This window comes from Sinocyclocheilus rhinocerous, unplaced genomic scaffold (assembly GCF_001515625.1).
Source record: "Sinocyclocheilus rhinocerous isolate Xijiao unplaced genomic scaffold, SAMN03320098_v1.1 scaffold625, whole genome shotgun sequence".
Lineage (NCBI taxonomy): Eukaryota > Metazoa > Chordata > Actinopteri > Cypriniformes > Cyprinidae > Sinocyclocheilus > Sinocyclocheilus rhinocerous.
Genome location: NW_015646350.1, coordinates 523,245 through 549,528, shown reverse-complemented (window position 1 = coordinate 549,528; position 26,284 = coordinate 523,245). Strand labels below are relative to the sequence as shown.

The 26,284-nt window shown below is 35.8% G+C and overlaps 2 protein-coding genes across 2 annotated transcripts in view; both read left to right on the top strand.

Annotated features, from left to right (window-relative positions):
• The first annotated feature begins 1,848 nt into the window (after positions 1–1,848).
• LOC107707384 (sphingomyelin phosphodiesterase 2-like) lies at positions 1,849–15,567 on the top strand. The gene is made up of 10 exons (XM_016511381.1): positions 1,849–2,081; positions 3,192–3,288; positions 4,247–4,323; positions 9,200–9,293; positions 10,461–10,550; positions 10,666–10,748; positions 10,821–10,953; positions 11,037–11,141; positions 12,100–12,238; positions 14,801–15,567. The coding sequence occupies exons 1-10, from the start codon at positions 2,032–2,034 to the stop codon at positions 15,202–15,204; spliced, it is 1,272 nt and encodes a 423-aa protein (XP_016366867.1). The 5' UTR covers positions 1,849–2,031; the 3' UTR covers positions 15,205–15,567.
• A 2,128-nt stretch (positions 15,568–17,695) lies between these two features.
• Positions 17,696–26,284, top strand: part of LOC107707382 (plakophilin-1-like) — a 30,784-nt gene continuing 22,195 nt past the window's right edge. Inside the window, exons 1-2 of the mRNA XM_016511375.1 lie at positions 17,696–17,955; positions 20,836–20,951. Of these exons, the coding sequence (XP_016366861.1) occupies positions 17,778–17,955; positions 20,836–20,951 (294 nt within the window). The 5' untranslated portion in view covers positions 17,696–17,777. The remainder of the gene's footprint in view (positions 17,956–20,835; positions 20,952–26,284) is intronic.

The following is a 26,284-nucleotide window of genomic DNA, read 5'->3' as shown; positions in this document are numbered from 1 at the left end:
AATAAATTATTATTTAGCATCACTAAATCAACCCAAATACATTTATTTATACCAATAAAATTGTTTTTATGGGTTAAATCAGGTAAAATTGCTCCGTAAGGTAACAATTGCAGGTTTCCACTTTTTACAGCGTATCAATTAAATGCACAGAGTCTATTTTAAATGAAGTTTAAAGAGGATTAAAACTGTGATCAGTTTATAGGGTTTTCCTCTGTCCTCATCAAAAGACAGTTCCTTAATCATGCCATTTTCCTGGAAAAAAATATCATTATAGGGTCACATTTAACTGCATTTATTAATATAAAGTACAATGAAAAAATTGGTATAACATCTATAAATTAACAGTTGTTTTTTTTTTTAAATAAAATAAATTATTATTTAGCATCACTAAATCAACCCAAATACATTTATTTATACCAACAAAATTGTTTTTATGGGTTAAATCAGGTAAAATTGCTCCGTAAGGTAACAATTGCAGGTTTCCACTTTTTACAGCGTATCGATTAAATGCACAGAGTCTATTTTAAATGAAGTTTAAAGAGGATTAAAACTGTGATCAGTTTATAGGTTTTTCCTCTGTCCTCATCAAAAGACAGTTCCTTAATCATGCCATTTTCCTGGAAAAAAATATCATTTTTGTTGATAAAAAAGAAACAGTACAAATGTCAATAAGCATTATCAATGGAATTGATGAAATAAGTCCAATCATGCCTAACTTTATCTCTTTGTTTCCATCCCTTAAACTGCCCCACTATTGTGTAGCCTAAATAATTAATTTAAACAAGTTTTAATTAATAATGTTAAAGTGTCTGAGCTTGACCAGAGCATATTTATGAAAATCTTCTACTTTTACATGAATACTAACTTGAATGTAAACATTGATTTTACACTGACAGAGTAGGCAGGAATCAGAAAACTCTTTAAATAACCCCTTAAATGAATTAATACACTGTATAATGATATAATCTATCACATGATTAGGATTATTAATTATCACTATTCATTGTAAGCAACATTTACTGTAGTTACAGAACACTTGCCTGGGATAAATGTGGCATTGAATGGGCTAACTACACTACCCACAATGCAGGCGGCTGTTTCTATCCAGTAGCGCATGAGCTGCACTGCGTTGTGTGCTGCTGGGTGCTGCACTGGATACAGTGGAGGTCATTTGACGGGACGGTGATGGTAATCGATCAGTCAAAGAGAGAACCCAGTCACGAGCTCAGAAAGAGGGCGGAGCATCGGTCTGAGCGCCAGGCGCATGCAGGTATTATTATTTACACGACTCAAGAGTTTAAAGTACGCTTGAACCCATTTTGCTAAGCTAAGAGATACTATCGACCAAAACAAAATCTGACTGTCAGTGTGAATCGTTTTAACGAATGAAAGAGCAGCAGGGTTTCAGATGTCACTGAGTTTGGCTGCTCGGTGGATTAGTTTGGAGCTCCGCCTCCGGACTGAGCGGGCTTTAAAGCGCTCTCCGCTGACGGACGGACTGACGGACTGAAGCCCGAGCAGCGCGGCATCATGCCAACAGCGCGGCCCGACACACTGCGCGTCTTCTCTCTCAACTGCTGGTGAGCTCAAATGATGCTTCCGCGTCAAAGTGACGCACGGAAGACGCGTTTGAATTAGAAGCGCTCCGGAACGATGTTCGGTGCTTTATAGAAATGTATTGAGTTAATTATGCATTGAGTTGTTTATGAATATTTTACGAGTTTGCTACACACGTCCGGTTTTAAGTAAATAATCTAGTAATTTGTTTAGATAACTTTTTTTTCATCCATCCAGCTCAAAGCTTCAGCAAAGTAAAGCACCTAGAGGCATAAATTATAAAATCGACCAAAACAAAATCTGACTGTCAGTGTGAATCGTTTTAACGAATGAAAGAGCAGCAGGGTTTCAGATGTCACTGAGTTTGGCTGCTCGGTGGATTAGTTTGGAGCTCCGCCTCCGGACTGAGCGGGCTTTAAAGCGCTCTCCGCTGACGGACGGACTGACGGACTGAAGCCCGAGCAGCGCGGCATCATGCCAACAGCGCGGCCCGACACACTGCGCGTCTTCTCTCTCAACTGCTGGTGAGCTCAAATGATGCTTCCGCGTCAAAGTGACGCACGGAAGACGCGTTTGAATTAGAAGCGCTCCGGAACGATGTTCGGTGCTTTATAGAAATGTATTGAGTTAATTATGCATTGAGTTGTTTATGAATATTTTACGAGTTTGCTACACACGTCCGGTTTTAAGTAAATAATCTAGTAATTTGTTTAGATAACTTTTTTTTCATCCATCCAGCTCAAAGCTTCAGCAAAGTAAAGCACCTAGAGGTGTAAATTATAAAATTAATATGTTCGAAAAAATGTAGCATTCTATATTTAATTAATTAATTAATTTTGAAGGCGTTATATGCACTCTTATAGTATTTATTAATATATAGTGTTTAATTTATAAATTTTTTATTTATAGTATATATTTTATTAATAATTTGAATTTGTTTTTATTTAATATTTCCCATTTTCCCATTGTATTTTTGTCAGGTTTTTTTATGTCTATATAGTTTTTATTCATTTTTATTTCAGTTTTACTTTAAGTTATTTTAGGACATCAATTTACAGTACATGAAAGTGAAAAATGGTTCATTGTCAAATAGCTTTTTATGTTATTTCAGTTCATGTTTATTTTATTTAAACTAACATTTGTTATGGTTTTATTCTTAGTTAACAGTAATAACCTTGATATATGTCATTTTAAATAGGGTTTCCAGACCTTGGAATATCACAGTTTATCAAATCTTCAAAATAATGGACTGTACATTTTTTCACTGTACACTGGAATGTACGTTTTTTCTAGTATGGCTCAGCGCCAAAATATTGTATTGCTTAAGACACTGTTTCAGAGACCAGACAACCTTTGCATTGAAAACTTTTAGAAATTGACCCGACATACAGACTATATTTGATATATTTGACATAAATATTTTTTATTATGCGTTTTTAAAAAAACGAAGCATTAACACATGTTAGACTGCACCCCATAAACACAATCAATCCTAGAAAAAAAACAGTGAACCACCCCTTTAAATGTGGAGCATAATGACTGCATATGTGTACACAATAAATGCTATTTGGGTTTTGTATGTGGGTTAGAGGTAGACCACAAGACAATAGTGACTATGGTTTCGTGTTTTTCAGGGGAATTCGATTCTTCAGTCAACTCTGTACACAGCGGTATGAGATGATCGGAGAATTACTGGGCCGAGAGCAGCACGACATCGCCCTGTTACAGGAAGTGGGTTTTACTCTACACTTTTAACCCCCTTATCCTCTGACTGTCTTTAGGGATGCATTCTGTGCCCTTGTGGCTTTAACACTTAATTTTGCTTCATTTCCCTGATGGATGAATAACACTGTGTCCTAAACAGATATGTGGTTGTGGCTGGTTAAAACGTTTGGGCTCGGTAAAAGTGCTTAATGTTTTTGAAAGAAGTCTCTTACGTTCAACCAGGCAGCATTTATTTGATCGAAAATACAGTAATATTGCAAAATATTTAAAATGACTGTTTACTTCTTGAATATGTTTTAAAAAAAAATTTTTTTTCCTGTGATCAAAGCTGAATTGTCAGCATCATTACTCCAGTCTTCAGTGTCACATGATCCTTCAGAAATCAGTATAATATGCTGATTTGTTTTTTGTTTTTCCTCTGCTTAATATTTTTAAGGAAACCATGATACACTACCATTTGAAGTTTTGGGCTACGTAAAAGAAAAGATAAAAAATGATGCTGAAAATTCAGCTTTGGCATTAAAAGAATAAATTACATTTTAAAATATATTCAAATAGAAAACAGTTTTTTATTGTAATAATATTTCACTATATTGCTGTTTTTTTACTGTATTTTAACAAATAAATGCAGCCTTTATAAGAGATTTCTTTAAAAAAATAAAAATTAAAATCATAATTACTCTGAGTGTAGGTTAATGAATTCTTCAAAAGTAATGGAATGTTTTTTAATTGAATTTAGTTTTTCTTTAGCTATGCTCAGCTCCAAAACATACTTTTGTTCTTTGTGATTTGTAAAATAATAATAATAATAATAATAATTTAAAAAATGCTCATAACACAGTATAAGAGACCAGAAAACCTTTGCATTGCATGCACATATGAAAAACTTAAATGTCTGTATAAGTTTTCAGTGCTTGCTAGAAACACACATAAACTGATCTTAGTATCTTTAACATTGTTCTAGGTGTGGAGTGAAAGAGATTTCCTTTTCCTGAAGAGAAAGCTGTCCTCCTCTCATCCTTACACTCACTATTTCAAGAGGTCAGTTCAACTCGCCGTGACATGAGGGACTTTGAATGTTGCTTTATACTTCAAAGCAGTTGGGTTTTTTGAAAGAAAGACTTTGAAACCTTCTGATCAGCGATCAAGCGGCTAGACGCTCTCACACATTCCAGAGAGAAAAAGATTCCTCGTCAAACGACGGGAAACAAAATCCCCACTTAAAGGGATAGTTCACCAAAAACAAAAACAAAAAAAATCTTACTTTACTTTTACTTTTAGTCATTTAGCAGACGCTTTTATCCAAAGCGACTTACAAATAAGAAAAAGTAATTAAAACTAAAAGTTAAAACTCTATAAATATTATATATATACACATTTAAGAAAATAAAATAAATTAAATACAGATTAACAAAACGAAAGGAAAAGACTGAGAGATATAGGCTATGTTGCTGAGTTTGGTTCATATGCTATTTGTGTGGCGCGGCGCTCTACGAAAGTCCAGGGAAAGGAAACCGAGATGACAGAAATAAAGTAAACACATTGCAGTTTCGAATGATCTGTATGACCAAAAATACAGAGTATTTTTTTGTTGTTTGTTTCCGCTGTTCGATCGCGCCGGCGCCTCACGCACACACATACAGCATTGCAAACGTTGTAGCCTGTTCATTATCAGAATAAAATAGTCAACCAAACATATAGATACACTGGTTAATTTAAATAGTGCGTAGCCTACTGTGTAGTACAATCCGTGCCGTTCAGCCTGAGCTCGGGCCAAATTACATTTGCTCATGTGACGACGATGTTTTTTAAGCGCGTTAGCCTGGATTACATAATGAATAATAGTTTAGCATTCAAATACATCGCAAATATGGACACATTTAATTGGATTAATGCCGAATGAGAGAGGTAGGCTGCGCGAGAACGCCGTTTGCTTTCAGTTTCGCATTGAATTAGCCTAATTCATTTTGGTTTGTTTAGCAACTTATATTTTTCATTCTTGTTTTCTTCTGAAACCGTTCAAAATAGCCTATAGGCTAGGTATTGTGTTTATTGTTTGTACATGATAATATTTCGCTTTATTTACCAGTGTTATTTATGAATGTAATAATGCGATTTGTGCTTATATTTTTTAACCTAAACTACAACGTAACATTAATGTAGACCTACATACCGGTATCTAAATATGATTTCATATATTTTATGCTATATAGACCTACCACGTTACCCTCCACTGGATGTAGAATGAGCAGCATTAAACTACATTTTGGCATTTTACAATACTTATGTGGATATTTTGGATGAAAGTAACTCAAAAGTAACTCAAAAGTAGTGTAATGCATTACAATTCAGAGACAGTAATATTGTAATGTAACTAATTACTTTCAAAAGACAGTAACTAGTAATATATAATGTATTACATTTTGGAAGTAACTTGCCCAACACTGTATACAGCCACACACATATACATGTACATATATATATAAATATCATCGATGGTCTTTACACTCTTCGGTCTTACCACGACCGCAGCCGCGACCGCTTCCGCGGTAAACTAAGCTTCTTTTTTATTCGTTTAACAAAACTCAAAATTGAATTCAGCTGGACACACTTTCCTGTTTATCACAACAAATGGCCAAGCAAAGCGTACGACACTGACAAGGTACGCGATACAGTACGAGACCAAACGCGATTTCAGCACGTCTCCACAGTAAACAAAACAAGCGTTTCCTAGCAACGACAACTGCGCTAAACACTGAGACAAGAAATAAATATACTTACAAGCTGCTTTTAACTTCTGCTGATTGACTGCTTCTCACAAAGAGTATTTCTTTACACTGTTTTGCTGGCGCTTGAACACACTTTCCTGTTTATCACAACAAATGGCCAAGCAAAGCGCACAACACTGACAAGGTACGCAATACAGTACGAGACCAAATCTGTCATCATTTACTCACCCCTGTGTCGTTTCAAACCTGTATGACTTTTTTTCTTCCGTGGAAACACAAAAGGAGAAATTGTAAAGCATTCTGACAGGAACAGACCAACATTTAAGTTATTTAATAAAACAAACTAACAAATTTGGTGTGTCGCGTTTGGTTACAAGACACCAAAGAACGTCTCGGTTACGTATGGTAACCCTCGTTCCCTGAAGGAGGGAACGGAGACGTCACGTCGGATGACCGACGAAATTGGGATCTCGCTTAGAGAGACCAATCTACTTTGGTGCACTTGCAATCACGCCGTAGCGTGTAAGGCGGAGGCAGCTTCTCCACAGGTCGTATAAGCATCGCTGGCCAGTCGAGTACCTACAGACCCGGGAGGGGAGGCACGGTTCTCCCTGCCGGTTGGAGGCGGTATTAGGACACAACTGCATCGCAACCGACCGCTCCACCGGGGGGACCCTTGTAACCCCCTAGCTGCCCCACCATCGAGGGTGGTGAGGGAGGAGGAACCAGCAGATCGGTTTCCGGCAGTAAAAAGGTGCCGTCCACGACCTGTTGAGCTCCTCATGCACCTCCGGGAAGAAAGGCACCGAGGCGGGGCACTGAGAACCAGCGCGGACCACCCCGAGAACCAATCGTGCAACCTTGAGGGCTCGGGACACGGTGGAAGTCTCCACTCGAGCCCTACCCCTACGGCGGCCCGGGAAAGCATAGCCATTATTTCTGGATCCGATTCAGGCATTGCTACAGTCCCGGAGGACAGCAGTGCAGCCGAACCTTCCTCTCCAGAAAGCGCCGGCTCACCCTCCGATGCAGCGATCGACATCCGGTCGTCGGGAGGAGCGCCAAAGGATACTGCTGGTACGCTCCTTGTAGAGGGCTCAGCACGTTCCATTGGCAGCTCAACTGGCTGCGGAGTGCCTCAGACCGCCCGCGCTACTGCCTGAAGTAGCCCCCCCTGGCTGCCGCCAAGAGGAGAACTAGATCAAGGCAGAGGCAACGGAACTCCGCCCCTTAGGAAACGGAGCTTGGCTCGCGACTCCGAGATGATCATCTTCCTGCAATGAGAAGATGACTCATCCACAAACGTCATCTCAGCGTGCTACATGCCCAGGCACGTGAGGCCGCGATCGTGACCATCACCCAGCGCCAGGTAACGACCGCATCCAGAAACGCTCGGTTGATACGTTGTCTATAGCAAGACCCACATCGTCTTTGCAAAGACGTAACGTCAAGTTTGCCACGCAACGTCGTCTTTAAAAAGACGCACCCGAAATTGCTCTTTTAGCGTGCTGAGGCGCACAGGGGAGATGATCATCTGCAACACAAACAGGGGGTAGTGCAGCCTGGTGTGTGCAACCCACTCGACACGGGAAACCACCACCGCTGAAGCGCCGTACCGCCAACACGAAGAGCTCTCCAAGAGCGCGCTGAACTCGTTCAGTCTTTTTCTCTCAGTAGAGTAGTCAGGAGGAGAACGATGTGATCGCTCGGCTCCGAAGCGATAAGCTGAATATGCGCTGCATCTGCTGCCTACTTATACTCACGCTGTGATCAGTGGCAGCTGGATGCAATAATCGCATGCCAATGTGCATTAGCTCGTTTAGTTTACACTCGAAGTAGATTGGTCTCTCTAAGCGAGATCCCAATTTCGTCGGTCATCCGACGTGACGTCGAGAGTGACCGACTGAAAGGGAACTAAAGTCGTTTGGTGTCCCTTCATCACTGTCTGCTTTCATTGTATGGAAAATAGCAGGTTAGACATTCTTCAAAAGTTCTCCTTTTGTGTTTCATGAATGAAATGGTTTTGGAACTTGAATAAGTGAATAAATTAAGACTTTTTATTATTTTTGGGTGAACTATCCCTTTAAGAAACGTAAAATCTTCTTTTGAGACATTTGATTGAATATTCCATCATATTCTGAGTCTTCTCAGTGACTTTTACATTTTATCCTTATCATTATGAGACATGAAAAATAAGCATTGATCTTAAAGCATGCAATCAATGAAGCTGATTCGTCAGAATTTGTAATAAAGGAAGCAGTACTATCTACAGTTAATGCTTCTCCCTGAAGCATGTAGTCAATTAGGAATTAGAAGCTTCCAGCTTTTCACATTATTGGTGGTGTTTGCTATTTCTATTGCATATCCTTAATCCACCTTTTCAGTATTTTCGACATTTGCGCACGATTGCAGCATTTTATCCTGTAGTGGCAGACGTGCAGAACTTTCAAATTAGTTTTGAGGCAGGCTGCTGTCTGCTTATTCACCATGGTAAAATGAATAAATAAGGGATGTATCAAAGTAATATTTCAACCAAATGAAAATTTGCTGAAAATCTACACAACCTCAGGCCATCCAAGATGTAAATGAGTTTCTTCATCAGAACAGATTTAGAGAAATGTAGCTTTACATCACTTGCTCACCAGTGGATCCTCTGCAGTGAATGGGTGCCGTCAGAATGAGAGTCCAAACAGCTGATAAAAACATCACAATAATCCACAAGTAATCTACACCACTCCAGTCCATCAGTTAACGTCTTGTGAAAAGCTGTGTGCTTGCAATAAACAAATCTATCATCAGTGAGCAAGTGATCCATTGGTGAGCAATGCTAAATCTGTTCTGATGAAGAAACAAACTCATCTGCATGTTGGATGGCCTGAGGGTGAGTACATTTTCATTTTTGGGTGAACTATTCCTTTATTATGTCCGCACAAAACAAAAGACTGCCAATATGTTCAAAAGAAAAGAAAGGTTTTCTAGGGCTACTCAACATAGATAATAACCCTAGTCTCAAGTGTGTAGATGAGAGTCAAGCAAAAGGCTTTTGTCTTCAGTCTCCCTAATAATACTTGAAAAATGAGTGCAGCTGTGTGATTGCTGGGATATATATACAGCAAGAGATACATAAAGGCAAATGTTATTTTGTAGCTGTATGTTCTAGTATCTGATAGTATGTGGTGTTTTTACAGTGGAGTCATTGGCAGTGGGCTTGCTGTGTTCTCCAAACACAGGATCCAGGACGCTCTGCTCTACCAGTACTCTCTCAATGGCTACCCATATATGGTATGTTATTTATGCATACTTCATTCTGATTGGTCAATCTGCCTTCAAATATTTTTGTATGATGACACTTAACTGTATAATTTATTTTTTGTACCAGGTACTGATCTCCTAAATAGGTGTGCTAGTTTCATAATTAATTGTTTCATATTCCAGTTTCTCTCTTCTCACATAATATAAACTCAAAATTATTTCATTTCAATTTATTTATTTATCATTTTATGATAGTGACTGGCTGACTGTACATTATTGCTTGCTTATCACTGTGTGTTTGAGAGTGGCCTTTGTACATCACTAGAAGAGATTCTAAGAAAACTCTTGGCCAAGACATCAGAATTTAGTATTTATTCATAGCTTACATTATATCTGTCAGAAGCTTATATTAGCAATAACATAAAATGATACCTGTTGTGAAAAACAAGTGTGCTTAATTGTATTGAATGTGCATTTTTAGTGTATTTCGAATCTTATAAGTATATTTAAAAAAAAATCTTTACTAGCAGATTATTTAATATTAATCAAATTAAAATGCTTAATGAAATGCTTTAAAGTACACATATTTTGTTGTGTTGACTAACATACTAAAGCACATATAAAGTATAATTGTATCATTTTAACTGTAGTGTGTTATTTAATATTATATTTAAAGTTAATATATTTCAAATGTACTAAATTGCTCATTTTTACACATTACAAATATATTTAAATATATGACATACAAGTTTCAATAGAAATGACATTAAAGTAGATTGTAGTTTACCATAAATGCTTGTCAGTACTTTCATCATTACACTTCAACCATATTAACCAACATACAACAGAAGTAATTATGAAATTATATATAAATATGTATATAAGTCCTATACTCAAAGTTCAGTTGATTGCATGTAATAAGAATTTGAACTATAATACATTTTCATTTAATTGAAATTAACATGCAATTAAGTATCTCAAAACATTACATTCAGTTTGCACTTCAACTCTTTTAAAGTATATTATTTCTGTAATAAGTGCTCTTTTTAAAAGTATGTCCAAGGACATGTATGGACATAATGTGACTAGAATTGAAGAACAGCAAGAATTGCATTAACTTTTATACGTACGTGTGTGTGTGTGTGTGTGTGTATGTGTGTGTGTGTGTGTGTGTGTGTGTGTGTGTGTTCATCTCAGCTGCACCATGGCGACTGGTTTGGAGGCAAAGCAGTTGGGTTGGTCATTGTAGACATTTTTGGATTAAAGGCACACGTCTACGTTACTCATGTAAGTCCAATCTGGCTTTAATAGGTCTCGAGGTGTGTTCTTCATGTTCACTTGGGTTTATTTATGAGCAACTGGAGACAATGCACCTTCAGTAATGATACTGCTTTCCTCTCAGTTACATGCAGAGTACTCCAGGGCTCAAGATGAATACCTGACCCACAGAATAGTGCAGTCGTGGGAACTACTGCAGTTCGTGCGGTAAGAACAAGTGTGTTGTAGAGAAAGGAGGTCACATGCTTTTGGTAAACTCATACCGTATGGCCTCTTTAGCCACACGTCCTGCGGAGCAGATCTGGTGGTTCTGGGAGGGGATCTGAACATGCACCCTCAGGACCTGGGAAACCGACTCCTCAGATCCCACACTGGGCTCAGAGACTGCTACACTGAAACAGACACGTTTGATGTGAGCGCACTTCCTTTTACATGTTTATCTAGTTTGTGTGTTCAGTTTTGATTGGAATCGTCACTGTGTGTTGCTCTCGGCAGGGCTGTGAAGATGGTCACACGCTAATAGCAGACAATCACTTCACAAAGAAGCAAGATCTTGTTCCTTTCGAGAAGGGCATCAGGATTGACTACATTCTCATGAAGGTAAAATAATCTCGAAAGAAATTCAAATATATAGACTACATTCAAAAGTTTGGGGTCAGTGTTTTTTTTTTTTTTAAGAAATTAATACTTTTATTCAGCAAGGATGCATTAAAGTGATCCAAAGTGACATTAAAGATGTTTATAATGCTATGAAAGATTTCTATTTCAAATAATTGCTCTTCTTTTGAACCCTCTATTCATCAAAGAATCCTGAAATAAAATGTATTACAGTTTTCACAAAAATATGAAGCAGCTTAACTGTTTTCAACATTGATAATAATATGAATATGTTTCTTGAGCAGCAAATCAGCATATCAGAATGATTTCTGAAGGATCACGTGACACTGAAGACTGGAGTAATGATACTGAAAATTCAGCTTTGCCATCATAAGAATAAATTACATTATAAAACGGATAGTTCCGGTCCTTGATTCTGATTGGTTGAGCCGCGTTCAAAGCTGTTGTAAATTGTTCTACAAACATACACCTTTGTTTACTTCAGTGTGTTGCTCGGCAACCACTTTGTTGGAACCACAACCGTTTCTGAGGAACTACATTGTTTGGTGGAAGAATACTGTTTTTATTATCATTACACTTAATTTGCTCTGTTTTATTTTGTGAAACCTTACTACGTATATGGAATAACTGTTTTAAAAAAGCAGTAAGCCCCGTGAAGCCGTGGTTTACAGTGAATTTATAACAGCGCCCCATAGCTGTTATAAATTCACTGTAAACCACGGCTTCTTGGGGTTTATTGCTTTATTTTATAATATATTACAACAGAGAACAATTATAATAATATTTCACAATATTACTGTTTTTACAGTATTTTTGAAGAGACGACTTTCAAAAACATTTAAAAATCTTACCAACCACAAACTTTTAAAGTTTTCACGCTGCTCTTTTCCATATGACATACTCAACATTAGTGTTTGTGTTTCTTCTTTTTCTTGTGCAGGGCTCTCAGAGAGTGAGCATGAAGTGTGAGTCTCTTTCCACCACCAAGGGTCCAGTGGCTGATAAACCCTTTCCTTATTCTGACCATGAGTCTCTGACTGCTGAACTGGCCCTCAGCAGACAGCATGGATCGAGCGACGGTGAGGATAACCAAGGAAACCCTGCTGTAATGCAGTTCATATATGCACATACTATTGGATGTTAAAAGCAAACTGTAGGTTGAATTCATTTTTACTCTGTATCACCCTATCTTCCTCCAGCACTGGCTGCATCAGAGCAGATGGATGTGGTGGCAGAGGCACGTGCGGTGGTGAAGGAAGGTCTGTGTCAGACAGAGGCCCTGCGGGACAAAGCCATGCGTCTGATGTTCGGCGGGCTGCTGTTACTGCTGCTGCCGCTGGCTATGGCCTTCCTGCCCTGCTTCTGCTCCTTCAGCACGCTGGGGCTTCTGGGAGCTGTGTGCATGAGCCTGCTCCTCTCTGGAGCTCTGCTCTACCTGCTCTTCACCACACTTTCCCACTAATCTCATTAATACTTTCATTTCAGATTCTTACATTTGATCTATAAATTCAATTATAATAAAGTGATTATCTATACGTTACCAAATTAAAGCATTTGATCAGTGCCCTGAGGCTATACCTACCTCAACTCAGTGAATAGACAGATTAATCATCACAGAGCTGCTGCTCTTTTGCATTTCAGCGAACTGAAAATCTTCAACACTTGAATGGAAAGCCCTGTTTATTTCCTTGAGGGAAGTTATTTAATTCTGTGCTTGTCTATGTCTGTAAAGACACTCCAAACAGTGTGCTTACTGATATTTTAATGTAATTCAAAAGAGACTTAAGTCAATTTTTTTAATGGTTGTTGTTGAAGTATTAGACCACATTTTAGGCAACTAATAAACACTGTTTGAATGTCATTTCATCTTAATCATGAATAAATAAATCACTATTCTGAAGCATTTTCATATTTACTGTAGGGTGGCTTAATTCCCTCCCTTTCCACAAGGAAGCGCTCTTGCTCTTGTATGCAAGAGCATAAATGGTGAAAGGGTCAGTAGAAGTTCTGAAGTTCATCATAAATTAAAAAAATATATAATAATAATAAATAAAAAAAGTTTAAGATCCATTCTTTATTGAATGGAATATTTACCATAGATGTAACATTTTTACAAAAAAAAAAAAGTTATGCTAAAACACAAATATTGCAGCCATTGTTATGAAATTAAATTTGTGTGATGAATTAATATCTGGTTTGTGGAACTGAAGAGTGAACAATAACAGTTTAGTTTCTGAGTATAAGTCATCTGTATCCTTTTAGCCGACATTTGTTTTCTGTGGTTAGCAAGCTATTTTTATTTTTAGCTTTCATTTTGTTCCAAAGAAATTCTAAACAGTCAGCAACAACAACTTTCATTTTCATAACATTTGAAGACTGTAACTTTGACTCAACCGATTCGTTCAAAACACGGAATCAATCAGCAATGAATCGGCTGGTTGCTGTGAGGTGCGCTGTGTTCCGCCTACAATGTAAGTGACCTAATATTATTGTATTTTTATATTGAACTGTTTATAGAACTATTAAACAGTCGTAATGGTGAAAACGTTGTGTGATGTTGCCTAACTAACTGTATTTGAAATATAAAAACTTTCCATTTTGAATGTTTACCTCAGGATGCTGAGTTTAGGAAGATAGGGTGATACAGAGTAAAAATGAATTCAACCTACAGTTTGCTTTTAACATCCAATAGCATGTGCATATATGAACTGCATTACAGCAGGGTTTCCTTGGTTATCCTCACCGTCGCTCGATCCATGCTGTCTGCTGAGGGCCAGTTCAGCAGTCAGAGACTCATGGTCAGAATAAGGAAAGGGTTTATCAGCCACTGGACCCTTGGTGGTGGAAAGAGACTCACACTTCATGCTCACTCTCTGAGAGCCCTGCACAAGAAAAAGAAGAAACACAAACACTAATGTTGAGTATGTCATATGGAAAAGAGCAGCGTGAAAACTTTAAAAGTTTGTGGTTGGTAAGATTTTTAAATGTTTTTGAAAGTCGTCTCTTCAAAAATACTGTAAAAACAGTAATATTGTGAAATATTATTATAATTGTTCTCTGTTGTAATATATTATAAAATAAAGCAATAAACCCCAAGAAGCCGTGGTTTACAGTGAATTTATAACAGCGCCCCATAGCTGTTATAAATTCACTGTAAACCACGGCTTCTTGGGGTTTATTGCTTTATTTTATAATATATTACAACAGAGAACAATTATAATAATATTTCACAATATTACTGTTTTTACAGTATTTTTGAAGAGACGACTTTCAAAAACATTTAAAAATCTTACCAACCACAAACTTTTAAAGTTTTCACGCTGCTCTTTTCCATATGACATACTCAACATTAGTGTTTGTGTTTCTTCTTTTTCTTGTGCAGGGCTCTCAGAGAGTGAGCATGAAGTGTGAGTCTCTTTCCACCACCAAGGGTCCAGTGGCTGATAAACCCTTTCCTTATTCTGACCATGAGTCTCTGACTGCTGAACTGGCCCTCAGCAGACAGCATGGATCGAGCGACGGTGAGGATAACCAAGGAAACCCTGCTGTAATGCAGTTCATATATGCACATGCTATTGGATGTTAAAAGCAAACTGTAGGTTGAATTCATTTTTACTCTGTATCACCCTATCTTCCTCCAGCACTGGCTGCATCAGAGCAGATGGATGTGGTGGCAGAGGCACGTGCGGTGGTGAAGGAAGGTCTGTGTCAGACAGAGGCCCTGCGGGACAAAGCCATGCGTCTGATGTTCGGCGGGCTGCTGTTACTGCTGCTGCCGCTGGCTATGGCCTTCCTGCCCTGCTTCTGCTCCTTCAGCACGCTGGGGCTTCTGGGAGCTGTGTGCATGAGCCTGCTCCTCTCTGGAGCTCTGCTCTACCTGCTCTTCACCACACACATCAAAGTCCTGAAAGAGACTGAAGACCAGATGATGCTGACCTCTAATGACCTCCAGACTAAGCTGGCAGGATGTCGGCTCTCTGGATGCCCATCCTCAGATGGCTCTCCGGATCTCCAGCCGCTGAGTCCTTTTAAACGGGAAGAATAAGGTTGACCCGTAAGAGCTGGTCCTGGATCAGGTTTCTGTACCTCAGTGTTACATAATAGCTGTTAGGATATAACTTGAAGAGCTGATCCGAGATCAGTGCCCTGAGGCTATACCTACCTCAACTCAGTGAATAGACAGATTAATCATCACAGAGCTGCTGCTCTTTTGCATTTCAGCGAACTGAAAATCTTCAACACTTGAATGGAAAGCCCTGTTTATTTCCTTGAGGGAAGTTATTTAATTCTGTGCTTGTCTATGTCTGTAAAGACACTCCAAACAGTGTGCTTACTGATATTTTAATGTAATTCAAAAGAGACTTCAATTTTTTTAATGGTTGTTGTTGAAGTATTAGACCACATTTTAGGCAACTAATAAACACTGTTTGAATGTCATTTCATCTTAATCATGAATAAATAAATCACTATTCTGAAGCATTTTCATATTTACTGTAGGGTGGCTTAATTCCCTCCCTTTCCACAAGGAAGCGCTCTTGCTCTTGTATGCAAGAGCATAAATGGTGAAAGGGTCAGTAGAAGTTCTGAAGTTCATCATAAATTAAAAAAATACATAATAATAATAAATAAAAAAAGTTTAAGATCCATTCTTTATTGAATGGAATATTTACCATAGATGTAACATTTTTACAAAAAAAAAAAAAAGTTATGCTAAAACACAAATATTGCAGCCATTGTTATGAAATTAAATTTGTGTGATGAATTAATATCTGGTTTGTGGAACTGAAGAGTGAACAATAACAGTTTAGTTTCTGAGTATAAGTCATCTGTATCCTTTTAGCCGACATTTGTTTTCTGTGGTTAGCAAGCTATTTTTATTTTTAGCTTTCATTTTGTTCCAAAGAAATTCTAAACAGTCAGCAACAACAACTTTCATTTTCATAACATTTGAAGACTGTAATATGTCATAAATCCATGCATAATAATTATACAAAACTATTGTTATCGTTTAAAAAAAAAATTTTTTTGATCTAATTTAGCATTTCATACTGCAGGACACGTTGATATTTTATGCCAAGCCTAATAATGCTACATCAGACTTCAATTGCAATTAACACAAGTAAAGATTTTGGCTTCTAGTAGGTTTTTAGTTAAGTAGTTTGGGAAACCATTGCCATAACAATAATATTTAAAACAAAATAATTAACATCTTAACCCTTTTGTTATATAACAAAACAGTACAGATACTCTATGGTATCGAGCTTAGATGGTGGAAATGATACTTTTCAACGAAATTAAGACGCCAGTAGGTGCCAGTAGTGAGCGTTTAATGAGTGAGTCACTGAGTCGTTCATTCAAACGATTCGTTCAAACTGCAGATTCATCAGATGTTTATGCATGGGCTAATGAAACTTTATTCTGTCAATAGATGCATTATCGGGGCTCAGCCCCGGCCCAATTTAAACTCTGCTGGTAAGTGAATGTCAGTCTTTGTACGAGTGTTGCCGCCTGCAAAATCTGTCACTGAAGTGTGATGTTAGAGACGAGCACTCGGTCATTAACATCTCCCATCATCCACACTGGAGTATGTGAACATGACACTATCCAATAACAGCGTATCACACTTTCATGAATAGGCCTATAACAAACACGTTTCTATAGATAGGCAGAAATAGTTGAACCACAATTCTTTAACTCACAGACAACTATCACACAAATGCTGCAAGCAGACATGCAACTCATAATAGCTACTGCTTTAATCAAGGGTGTGTAAATTTGGAACATTATAATCAATGTAATTTCAGTTATCTTGTTTTTTTGTTTTTGTTTTTTTATTGTGGACACACGGTTTCTTTTTGGAAGGTGGTACTTTTGCGAGAGAACACAGTTTCTTTTTGGAACGGTTATTTTGCGAGGGAATGCAACGTTTCTCTTTGGAACGCAAGAATTTTGCGAGAGAACACAAAGTTTTTGCTCCCAAAACTTGAACCCAAAGTTTCAGGGGAACGCAAAGGTGTGCTAACTATATTCTACTATAGAAAGAAAGAAAGAAACTTTTCAGTCATACATTATAGTCAAATATTAGTTTCTTTTTGGAACGGTTATTTTGCGAGGGAATGCAACGTTTCTCTTTGGAACGCAAGAATTTTGCGAGAGAACACAAAGTTTTTGCTCCCAAAACTTGAACCCAAAATTTCAGGGGAACGCAAAGGTGTGCTAACTATATTCTACTATAGAAAGAAAGAAATAAACTTTTCAATCTTTAATACATTATAGTCAAATATTTTCAATCATGTGTACCAAACAAAAACAAAACATATTTTTTATGACCCTACTTATAATTCATAGACAGATAGATAGATAGATAAATAAAGTTAGATGCCTGTGAACAACAACTGCTCTATTAAACCGGGTTGCTAGGGAACGCCAGGTAATTGACAGGTTTAAATGTGAATGTGCGCCTGTGATTGGTCCGCAGCGCGACCCGTCGAGTGGGCGTGACCTTAGGTGTGGTTCCCCACTGAAGCGCACAAACTCGCTGTACATCCGCAGCCGCGCGGGAGTCTCGTGTTGTCGAAGCACAGCCCGTCGGGTTTGGCAGAACCACCGAGAGCAGCGATGACTGTCGAACCGATTCGCTCGACTCTGAGCACCGTCTCGACGGAGGACACCTCTCTGGTGCTGCCGTCCGACAAAAAACAGCAGACGGGGCAGCAGCGCGTCCTGGAGCAGGTGAAGTCCATTAAGAGAAGCAAGTCGAAGATGGTCAAGAATGACTCAATCCCGTCGCCAACATGTAAGTGCGCTGTTTATATGCACACATGCGTTAGTTATAATGCCAGAAAGACAGCTGAAATAAATCTTACCAAAAAAAACTTGCTTGTTTGGCAGTATCTGAAAACATTTTTTTCATTAGCAAGTTGAAGCTGGTCTTTATGGCAAAGCTGCATTCATTTTTTTGTAATCAATATAAATATCTCAAACACGAGTTTTTGACAGGGAACTAGAACTAGAAGCCTACATAGACTGCATTGTTGGGGCTGACACACTCACATTTTGTCCCAAAATGCTGCATGCATCCTAAATACAGTATAAGTATGTTGCAGTGAAACGTTTAATTTTACAATTAAGAATGTTTCCAGTGAAGTCAATAAATTCCAGGTCACTGTTTCATAACTAATTACTGTAAAAAATAATCATATCATACATTGTGGGATATAGTTTAGTTGTGTTTTGAAATCATCGTGATTTATTAATGTTCCATTTGGCTGGAAGCAAGTATAAGCGTACTGTAACTTGCATAGCAATTGTACTTTGTAGTGAAGAACTAATAATATCAGTTTTTAATAAACAATTGGGACTCGTCTAGTTATTATTTATTAAACATAGCTAATTGTTTATCCCTTTGGGCATGCAACACTATTTATTTATTTATCTCTAGTGAACTTTTAGTATGAGTTGTAAACACTCAACAACAAATACACAAAGGTCAACAATATTGAATTTTCCAAAAACATAATTATTGATTAAAAGAACTTGGATCACAAAGTAAGTACACATGACAGCGAAAATTGCAACAGAACAAACTTTTGCTTGTGAAAAAGAAGTACGCTTTAGCATACTTAAAGAGTAATTATTACGGAAAGTATGTACTTTAAAAGAATATACTTAAATGTGAACTGTTTTCAAACACTTAATTACATGTTATTTATTGAACAATTTAATGAAAATTTATTTCAGTTTAAATTTTATGAAGTGCAATTAGCTGAACCTTAGAAAGCTTTTAGACCCGTTTAGGTATCTTTACATGTAATTTCATAATACTTACTATTCTATTCATATACTATTCATCATACTTCTATTGTCTTTGAAATAGGGTTTAAGTGCACTGCTGAATGTACTGACAAGCGTTTATGATCAACTAAAATATGCTTTAATGCCATTCTATTGAAAATTATGTAGTATGTTTGTATATATATATATATATATATATTTAATTACACATTTGTAATGGTGAAGTTGCATTTTACTTCATTTAAATATATTAACTTTAAATGCAATGTGTAATAACACACAAATAATCCAGTACTTTGCATGTGCTGTAGTATGTTAGTCAAGGGATCAAAATGTGTGTACTTCTTTAAAGCATGACAAAATATTATTAAAACATTTCAAATGTGCTTCAGAGTAAATCTTTTATTTTTTGCATTTAAACACTTCTTTTTTTACAAGGGTTCACATATTTTTAAAAATGCAACCACGTCATTTATTCATGCCACAGTGCATGCTGGGAATCTAAGCACCAGCGTAGCACTCTGTGGCCATCACACTATTACATATCATCTATAAATATACAAGCGATGACTGTAACACAGACACTTGTGATTATTGTGTCTGTGAGGTCGCAGTACACAGACTCCATTTAATTGTAAAAAATCGTAGAACTGCTACTGTAAAACTGGAATGTACTGTAGCTCCACATCATTTTGTGAGCTTATGCTGCCCAAAATGCTGTCTTGGTAGGCCACTCACTATAAGCTTTGAGACACAGACGTAATATTGGGATCCAGCCAGTGTTTAGAAGTGACCTGCTGTCTAGTTCAGAAGTTTGCTGATTTGCATTTAATTTAATTGCATTTAATATCCCAGTGATTTTTGCTAAGAGAATGATAAGATAATAATGTGTCTTGTTCAACACAGTTGCAGATTGGATTTTATTATAATAACAGACTTATAATTCTTAACAAATCAATATTGCATGTGCAAGAATATATGAAGTTTAAAGATATTTCAGCCGGTCTGAATGTGGGTTGCTGATTAAAAAAAAACATAAAAATGAATCTTTCTGCACCGAATGTTTGGATAAAATTGTATTAATATTTAAAAGAAAATGTGCATTTTAATTGCATTTTAATATGTAGTTTCTCAATGAACATGTAGTCATAAAACTGCATGTATAATTGTACAAGAATTAGAAAGTAATTTTTGTAGTTTAAAGTAGTTTTAGAGTATATCATGACGCTCTGCTACCACTAATGATGTTAATGTAATGATGTTTATTAATGCTATTAATGGACGTTATTATAAAGTGTTAGTACACATACGATAGTTATTTATTAGTAATTATTTGTCTCTTTATAGAATTTTTGAAAATGAAAGTTATATTGCATATAAGTGAGACATTTGGATAGTGCTGCATAATTGATCGAAATAAAACCAAAATCATGATATGGCTTAATGCGATTATTATAATAAATGTCTAGTGTTTCAAATTGAGTTTGTTAAAATAAACGTTTGGTGTTTTAACGTTTTAAAATTAATAAATTAGGACAGCAATAGACATTAATACTGTAATTTTACATTTACAGTTAGCACTGTAAGATACAATTAAATGATTCTATATTTTTTCTTAAATGCTTGATTTGTTTACTATAATAACATTTCTTATTTTATTGTTTTTTATTTAGTAATAATAATAATAATAGTTTTTTATTATTATTATAGTCATATTTATATATACTTTCACATTTTCATCCCTACAAACAAACAAAGCCAAACTGGTGTACTAGACTGTGTACTAGACATTTACTAAAGGTGCCATGTTTAATTAGCTAGTTTAGACACTAGTGAATTATTATTATTATGTCATTTGTAATTTTGTTTGCATCTTCTGTAGCTCCGGCATCGGCGACAGAATACAGTGAGCCTAAATTCCAGTTCTCGCCTACAAATATGAACGGCACACTCTTCAAATTTAGCGGCTCCAACATGACAGCAAGCCACAGCAGAATGGTAAAGTCTCACACACTATGTGCTCAGCAGCATGATTTATATATATATATATATATATATACTGTACTGCTTGACAACACTTATTTATGATTGCTTATTCTCCACATAACTTCTATAAGTATTTTGATATTCAGCAAAGAAATGAACTTAACAAATTTACTCTTTTATATATATATATATATATATATACTGTACTGCTTGACAACACTTATTTATGATTGCTTATTCTCCACATAACTTCTATAAGTATTTTGATATTCAGCAAAGAAAAGAACTTAACAAATTTACTCTTTTATATATATATATATATATATATATATACAGTATTACTAAATTGGAATAAAATCATTTTGTTAGATGGATTTTTTCATAATTGATAAACTAATAAAGTTTTGTTGAATTTGATATAGGCAGACCTTGACGCTTAATTTTTTTCCCCCAATGAACACATGTGCTCCTGATTTGAAAAATGTAGGAGTGCATTAAAAATCTTTTGGGACGCAATTAAAATTTAATCAAATAATGTGTTTTTCTTTAATGAATGGATTACAAGCAAGACATTTACAAGCAAGTTTATTAATAACATTAGGCTGTTTCTTGATTCCCGTTTTTCCATCCCCATTTTCAAGCCAACTTTTTTCTAGTCATTGTTGAGTGAATCTCACAAAATCATTTCCAGGTCACATTTACCCTTAACGACTAAATATATAGACTATATATTATTTATCATTTCAATTAGTCACACACACACTATTCTCATTATTCTGTTGTGAAATAACATGTATATAATTAGAATTTTAAGCTTTATTCATGAACAAAGTTCATTTGTCATGTGTTTGGACCAATCTATTACACTAATAACAATCGAAAAGAAAATCAGAAGAATGTCTGAAGAATTACAGACAAATTAAAAAGTAAAACATCCAGATATATTACAGTAAAGAGAATGCAATTTTTTGCATTACAGTATTTTATTCATGCATAATGTATATTTTTGGTTTTCATTTTAGTTTATAATTTGACTGGCATTATTATGATATTCATTTTTTAGCACTGCATTTCCTTTTCACTAGATATTTAAGGCACAGCGTTTGTGAATTAGCACACTCAGAACTCAGCAGTCTGCTGTATTGTGATTTGAAACAGTTTATTAAAACAAGCTGGTGGCTGTTGTGAAGAAAAAGGCTGGTGGAACACTTTTGCTCATTTTTTTCCCCTGTGTGTGTTTATTCTTAAACCAAGAGTATTTTGTTTATGCAAAAACATTACAGCGTAATACCTAAGAATGAGCTCTGTCACTCGGTGTTTGGCATTTGTTCTGTAGACGTTGCCCAAGAAATGAGGGGTTTTTATTATGCTTCATTGAATGACAGCTTCTAAAAAGATATAATATGTTTATTATTGCAAGATTCTAGATAAAATCTGCTACAGGGTCATTTATTATGAGATTATAGTAGAGATCGACCGATATATCGATTTCCCGATATTTTTCCCGATATTTAAGCATTTTACCATAATCGGATATCGGTTTTGTAATATCGGATTCACCGATAAACGCCTATTATTCTATATTTTTATTTATTATATTTTTAATATTTTTCTTATTGTTAATATTAGTGTTGTTGCTGTTGATGCTTTTTATAAATAAAATGTTTTTTTATTGTTGTAGTATGAAGATTAATTTTAACATGAAAGACTGCTAATTTTCAACACTTTAAAAAAAAAAAGATGACTGAAAAGAGGAAAAACCAAAGTGAAGTATGTTCTTACTTCACTCAGTCATTTATTTACTTTATAACAGTAAATAAATATTGGTTCTGCATATCGGTTATCGGGCACATAAACATGCAAATAATTGGTATCGGTATCAGTTATAAAAAAATCAATATCGGTCGATCACTAGATTATAGCATTTTGTAGTTTAACTTTGATCAGACCGGCTTTTGTTTTTTTTCCCACATAAGTGCGTCAAGAATGGTGTCAGATTTTATGAACAAATTTGAATTTAAACATGAAAGTATAAGAAGGTTTTGTGTTTCAAAGCATCACAGTGTAGTTGCTGTGAAATGGTTTTGTGCATTTATGAGAAATGTGTCAATACTTATTAACTTTAACAGTAGCACTGTCAATGTCAAATAAATGGGGTAAGCCATTCACATTCTTAATTACAAGAAGAATATACGCATCAGGGTTATTATAGTTTACATAGAAATTAAACCATAAAACAAGCAAGTTTATGTTAATTTGAAACAAAACTTTAACTGAAATAAAAAAAAAAAACACCTGACATTTTATTTCAGCTAGTTGCCAAGGCTTGCTGTACTAAAATAACTAAAATAAAAATGAATGAAAATTATATTGACATATTAAAAGAAAACTAATACAAATGACAAAAACACAAAACAAAATTACCAAATCTTTTACTAAAATTATAATGAAAACAGAAAATATAAGCGTAAAAACTAATTAAAATAACTAATAGTATCTAGGTGATACTAAAAAACCCAGGTACACCACATTCATTTTTGCATGTTTGGATAGACACTAAAATGTAAAAATGGCATGTGAAATATAAGCCTTTTCAAAATTGTATTTGCATTCATGATATTGTTGACAATAATGTACAATAATGTAGACAGATAAATTGTGGACAAACATACATTTACAATCTCTCTCTCTCTCATTTTTTTCCCCTTTTCTCCATCTTGAAAATTTTCGTCACTCTTTAAGCTTTGCCTTTGGCTTTGCCTTGGTCTTTAAGCTTTGCAGTAGATATGTAAAGCACACCATTTGTGAATTAGCAGCACTCACACTCAGAACTCAGCAGTCTTCTGAATTATGATTTGAAGCAGTTTATTAAAATAAGAAGGCTGTTGGAACAGGTTGGTTCATTTTGTTCCCTGTGTGTTCATATTTTTAAACCAAGAGTATTTTTAATCAAACCGATTGCCTTCTAGCAATGTACTCACTTGCACTTTATGCAAGTCCTTTCCTGTGCCTCAGATTTTCTTTCTTTTTCTGCATCTTGATTTTTGTAACTGAATCTCAAGAGCTCTGTGCCCCGCTGGATCAATTCCGAAAAAAAAAAAGTCTGAATTGTGAGATATGTGGTCGCAATTCCGAAAAAAAAAAAGTCTGAATTGTGAGATATGAGGTCGCAATTCTGAAAAAAAAGTCTGAATTGTGAGATATGAGGTCGCAATTCTGAGAAAAAAGTCTGAATTGTGAGATATACACTTGAAATTGTGAGATAAAGTCAAAATTAACTTTTTTATATATTTTTATTTTGTGGCAAAAATATGCTTCCATAAAATTTGTGTAGAAACTAAGGGGCAATTCATAATTATTTTTTAATTTAGCTGAAGTTGTATGCATATAAATACTGATAATAAATATAGCTGCAACGGGGCCAAGCACTACAGAAGCAAGCGTCAGACCAACTGCAGAAATGAGTAATTGAATTGCCATCATGGCTGAAAAATCATAAATACAACCACTAGTAATATGATTTAATGGCTTATCACGTTTGGCCAATAGGTGGCGCTGTTGTCAAATCGATGTGGTGTATTCTGTGTGAGTTGACAATGGCACACAAAAAGTTTGGTGTCAATATGTCAAAGCTTTGCAGAGATACAGCCTCAGACATAGTTTGGCATCATGCCTCAAATTTGTTGCGGCGCTATGCAAAAACAGTTTTGTCTATCAACTTTTTGTTAGCACAGTCTGAAGATAATCTGTCTCGATTTTTGTGAAAATCGGACCAATGGACTAGGAGGAGTTTGAAAAAGTATGTTTTCAACATAAATCAAAATGGCGGACAGGAAATTTGGCCAACTATGGCAAAATTGGTATCTATGTTCTCGGCAAGACCCAAGGAATATTTTGAGACCTGTTCCAATAGGCTAATTGAATCAAAAATTATTATTAGCTTTTTTTATTAGCTTTTATTAGCTATTTAATTATTTTAATTATTAGCTTTTTTGGAAATTTCATTATTAGTGGTTAATGAATGGTTTATTACGCTGTGACCAAATTAATGTGGCATGGTCAGAGTGAGGTGACAATGGCACATAAAAAAGTTTGGTGTCAATATGTCAAAGCTTTGCAGAGATACAACCTCGGATGCAGTTTAGCATCGTTCCAGCAAATTCGTTGATGCGTTAAACGATAACTGTTTCGTATATCCACACGAAATCCATAACTTTTTGCCAGCATGGTCTGAAGGTTTTCAACATGAATTAAAATGGCGGACAGGAAGTTTAGCTGACTATGGCAACATTGGTATCTATGTTCTCGGCATAAACAAACGAATATGATGAGACCAGTTTCATTACAATAGCCCAATTTATTCAAACGTTATTAGCATTTTTGTACATTTCTTTATAACTTTATAACCCCAAACTTTTTGAGTACTGTCAGGTAGGGGTGGGCGATCTTCCCAAAATACCATATCACAATCTTGTCACACAAAATCACGATCCACGATCTGAATCGCAATCTTCCCAATTTTGAGATGCACTATTGAGAATATCCAGAGTGGAACAAGCCTATGACTTACCTATTTGAACTATTTAAAACAGAGTATTGCATTAAACAACCAAAATGGACATTACATCCTGAGTTAAACTTTAAAACACTACATCACTGTATGAATCAAATATACATTACTTCTTATTAAAGTTATAAAGTGATTAATTCAAGAGCAGTGAGTGATTTTCTTTGTCTTTTGTTGTTTGATTAACATCAATGATACAGACAGCAGTAGGTTTATTAGGCTGCTGTCTCTTTAAGACCGAATGCACAGATCTAATATACTGACATGCATCCGATTTCTTTCCCAATTGTTTATGTTCGCTTAAGACGTAACTGACTGTCTTTATGTAAATACTCGCCAAGACAGACATTTTGACACATTATTGTGTATATTTGACCATTTATGCGCGTGCCTGAAAATCCACATATACAGTGCACAGCATAAATGAGTACACCCCCTCTAAAACTCTTTACTTAGAAGACATGTTAGGGTTCTTTGGAGGTGTAATGTTCCAACAAGCCTGCTTGATCAATTACCAAAGAAGAATGCCAAAATTATTCAGCAAAATAAGATTTTCTTATCAAAGTGATACAATTTTGTGTTGCAAAAATGAGTACACCCTCCTGAAAGTTACTAAAAAAACAACAAAAAAAAGTGTAGGTTTAAGGCTATTTTTGATCAACAGGTAAGTATATTGAACCAAAACTTTTAAAGACAAGTAATTTCCTGACAATTAAAAGTGTTATATAGCCCACTGAATCATACTCAGACTTAATGCTGGCAGCAGTGGAACCACTTG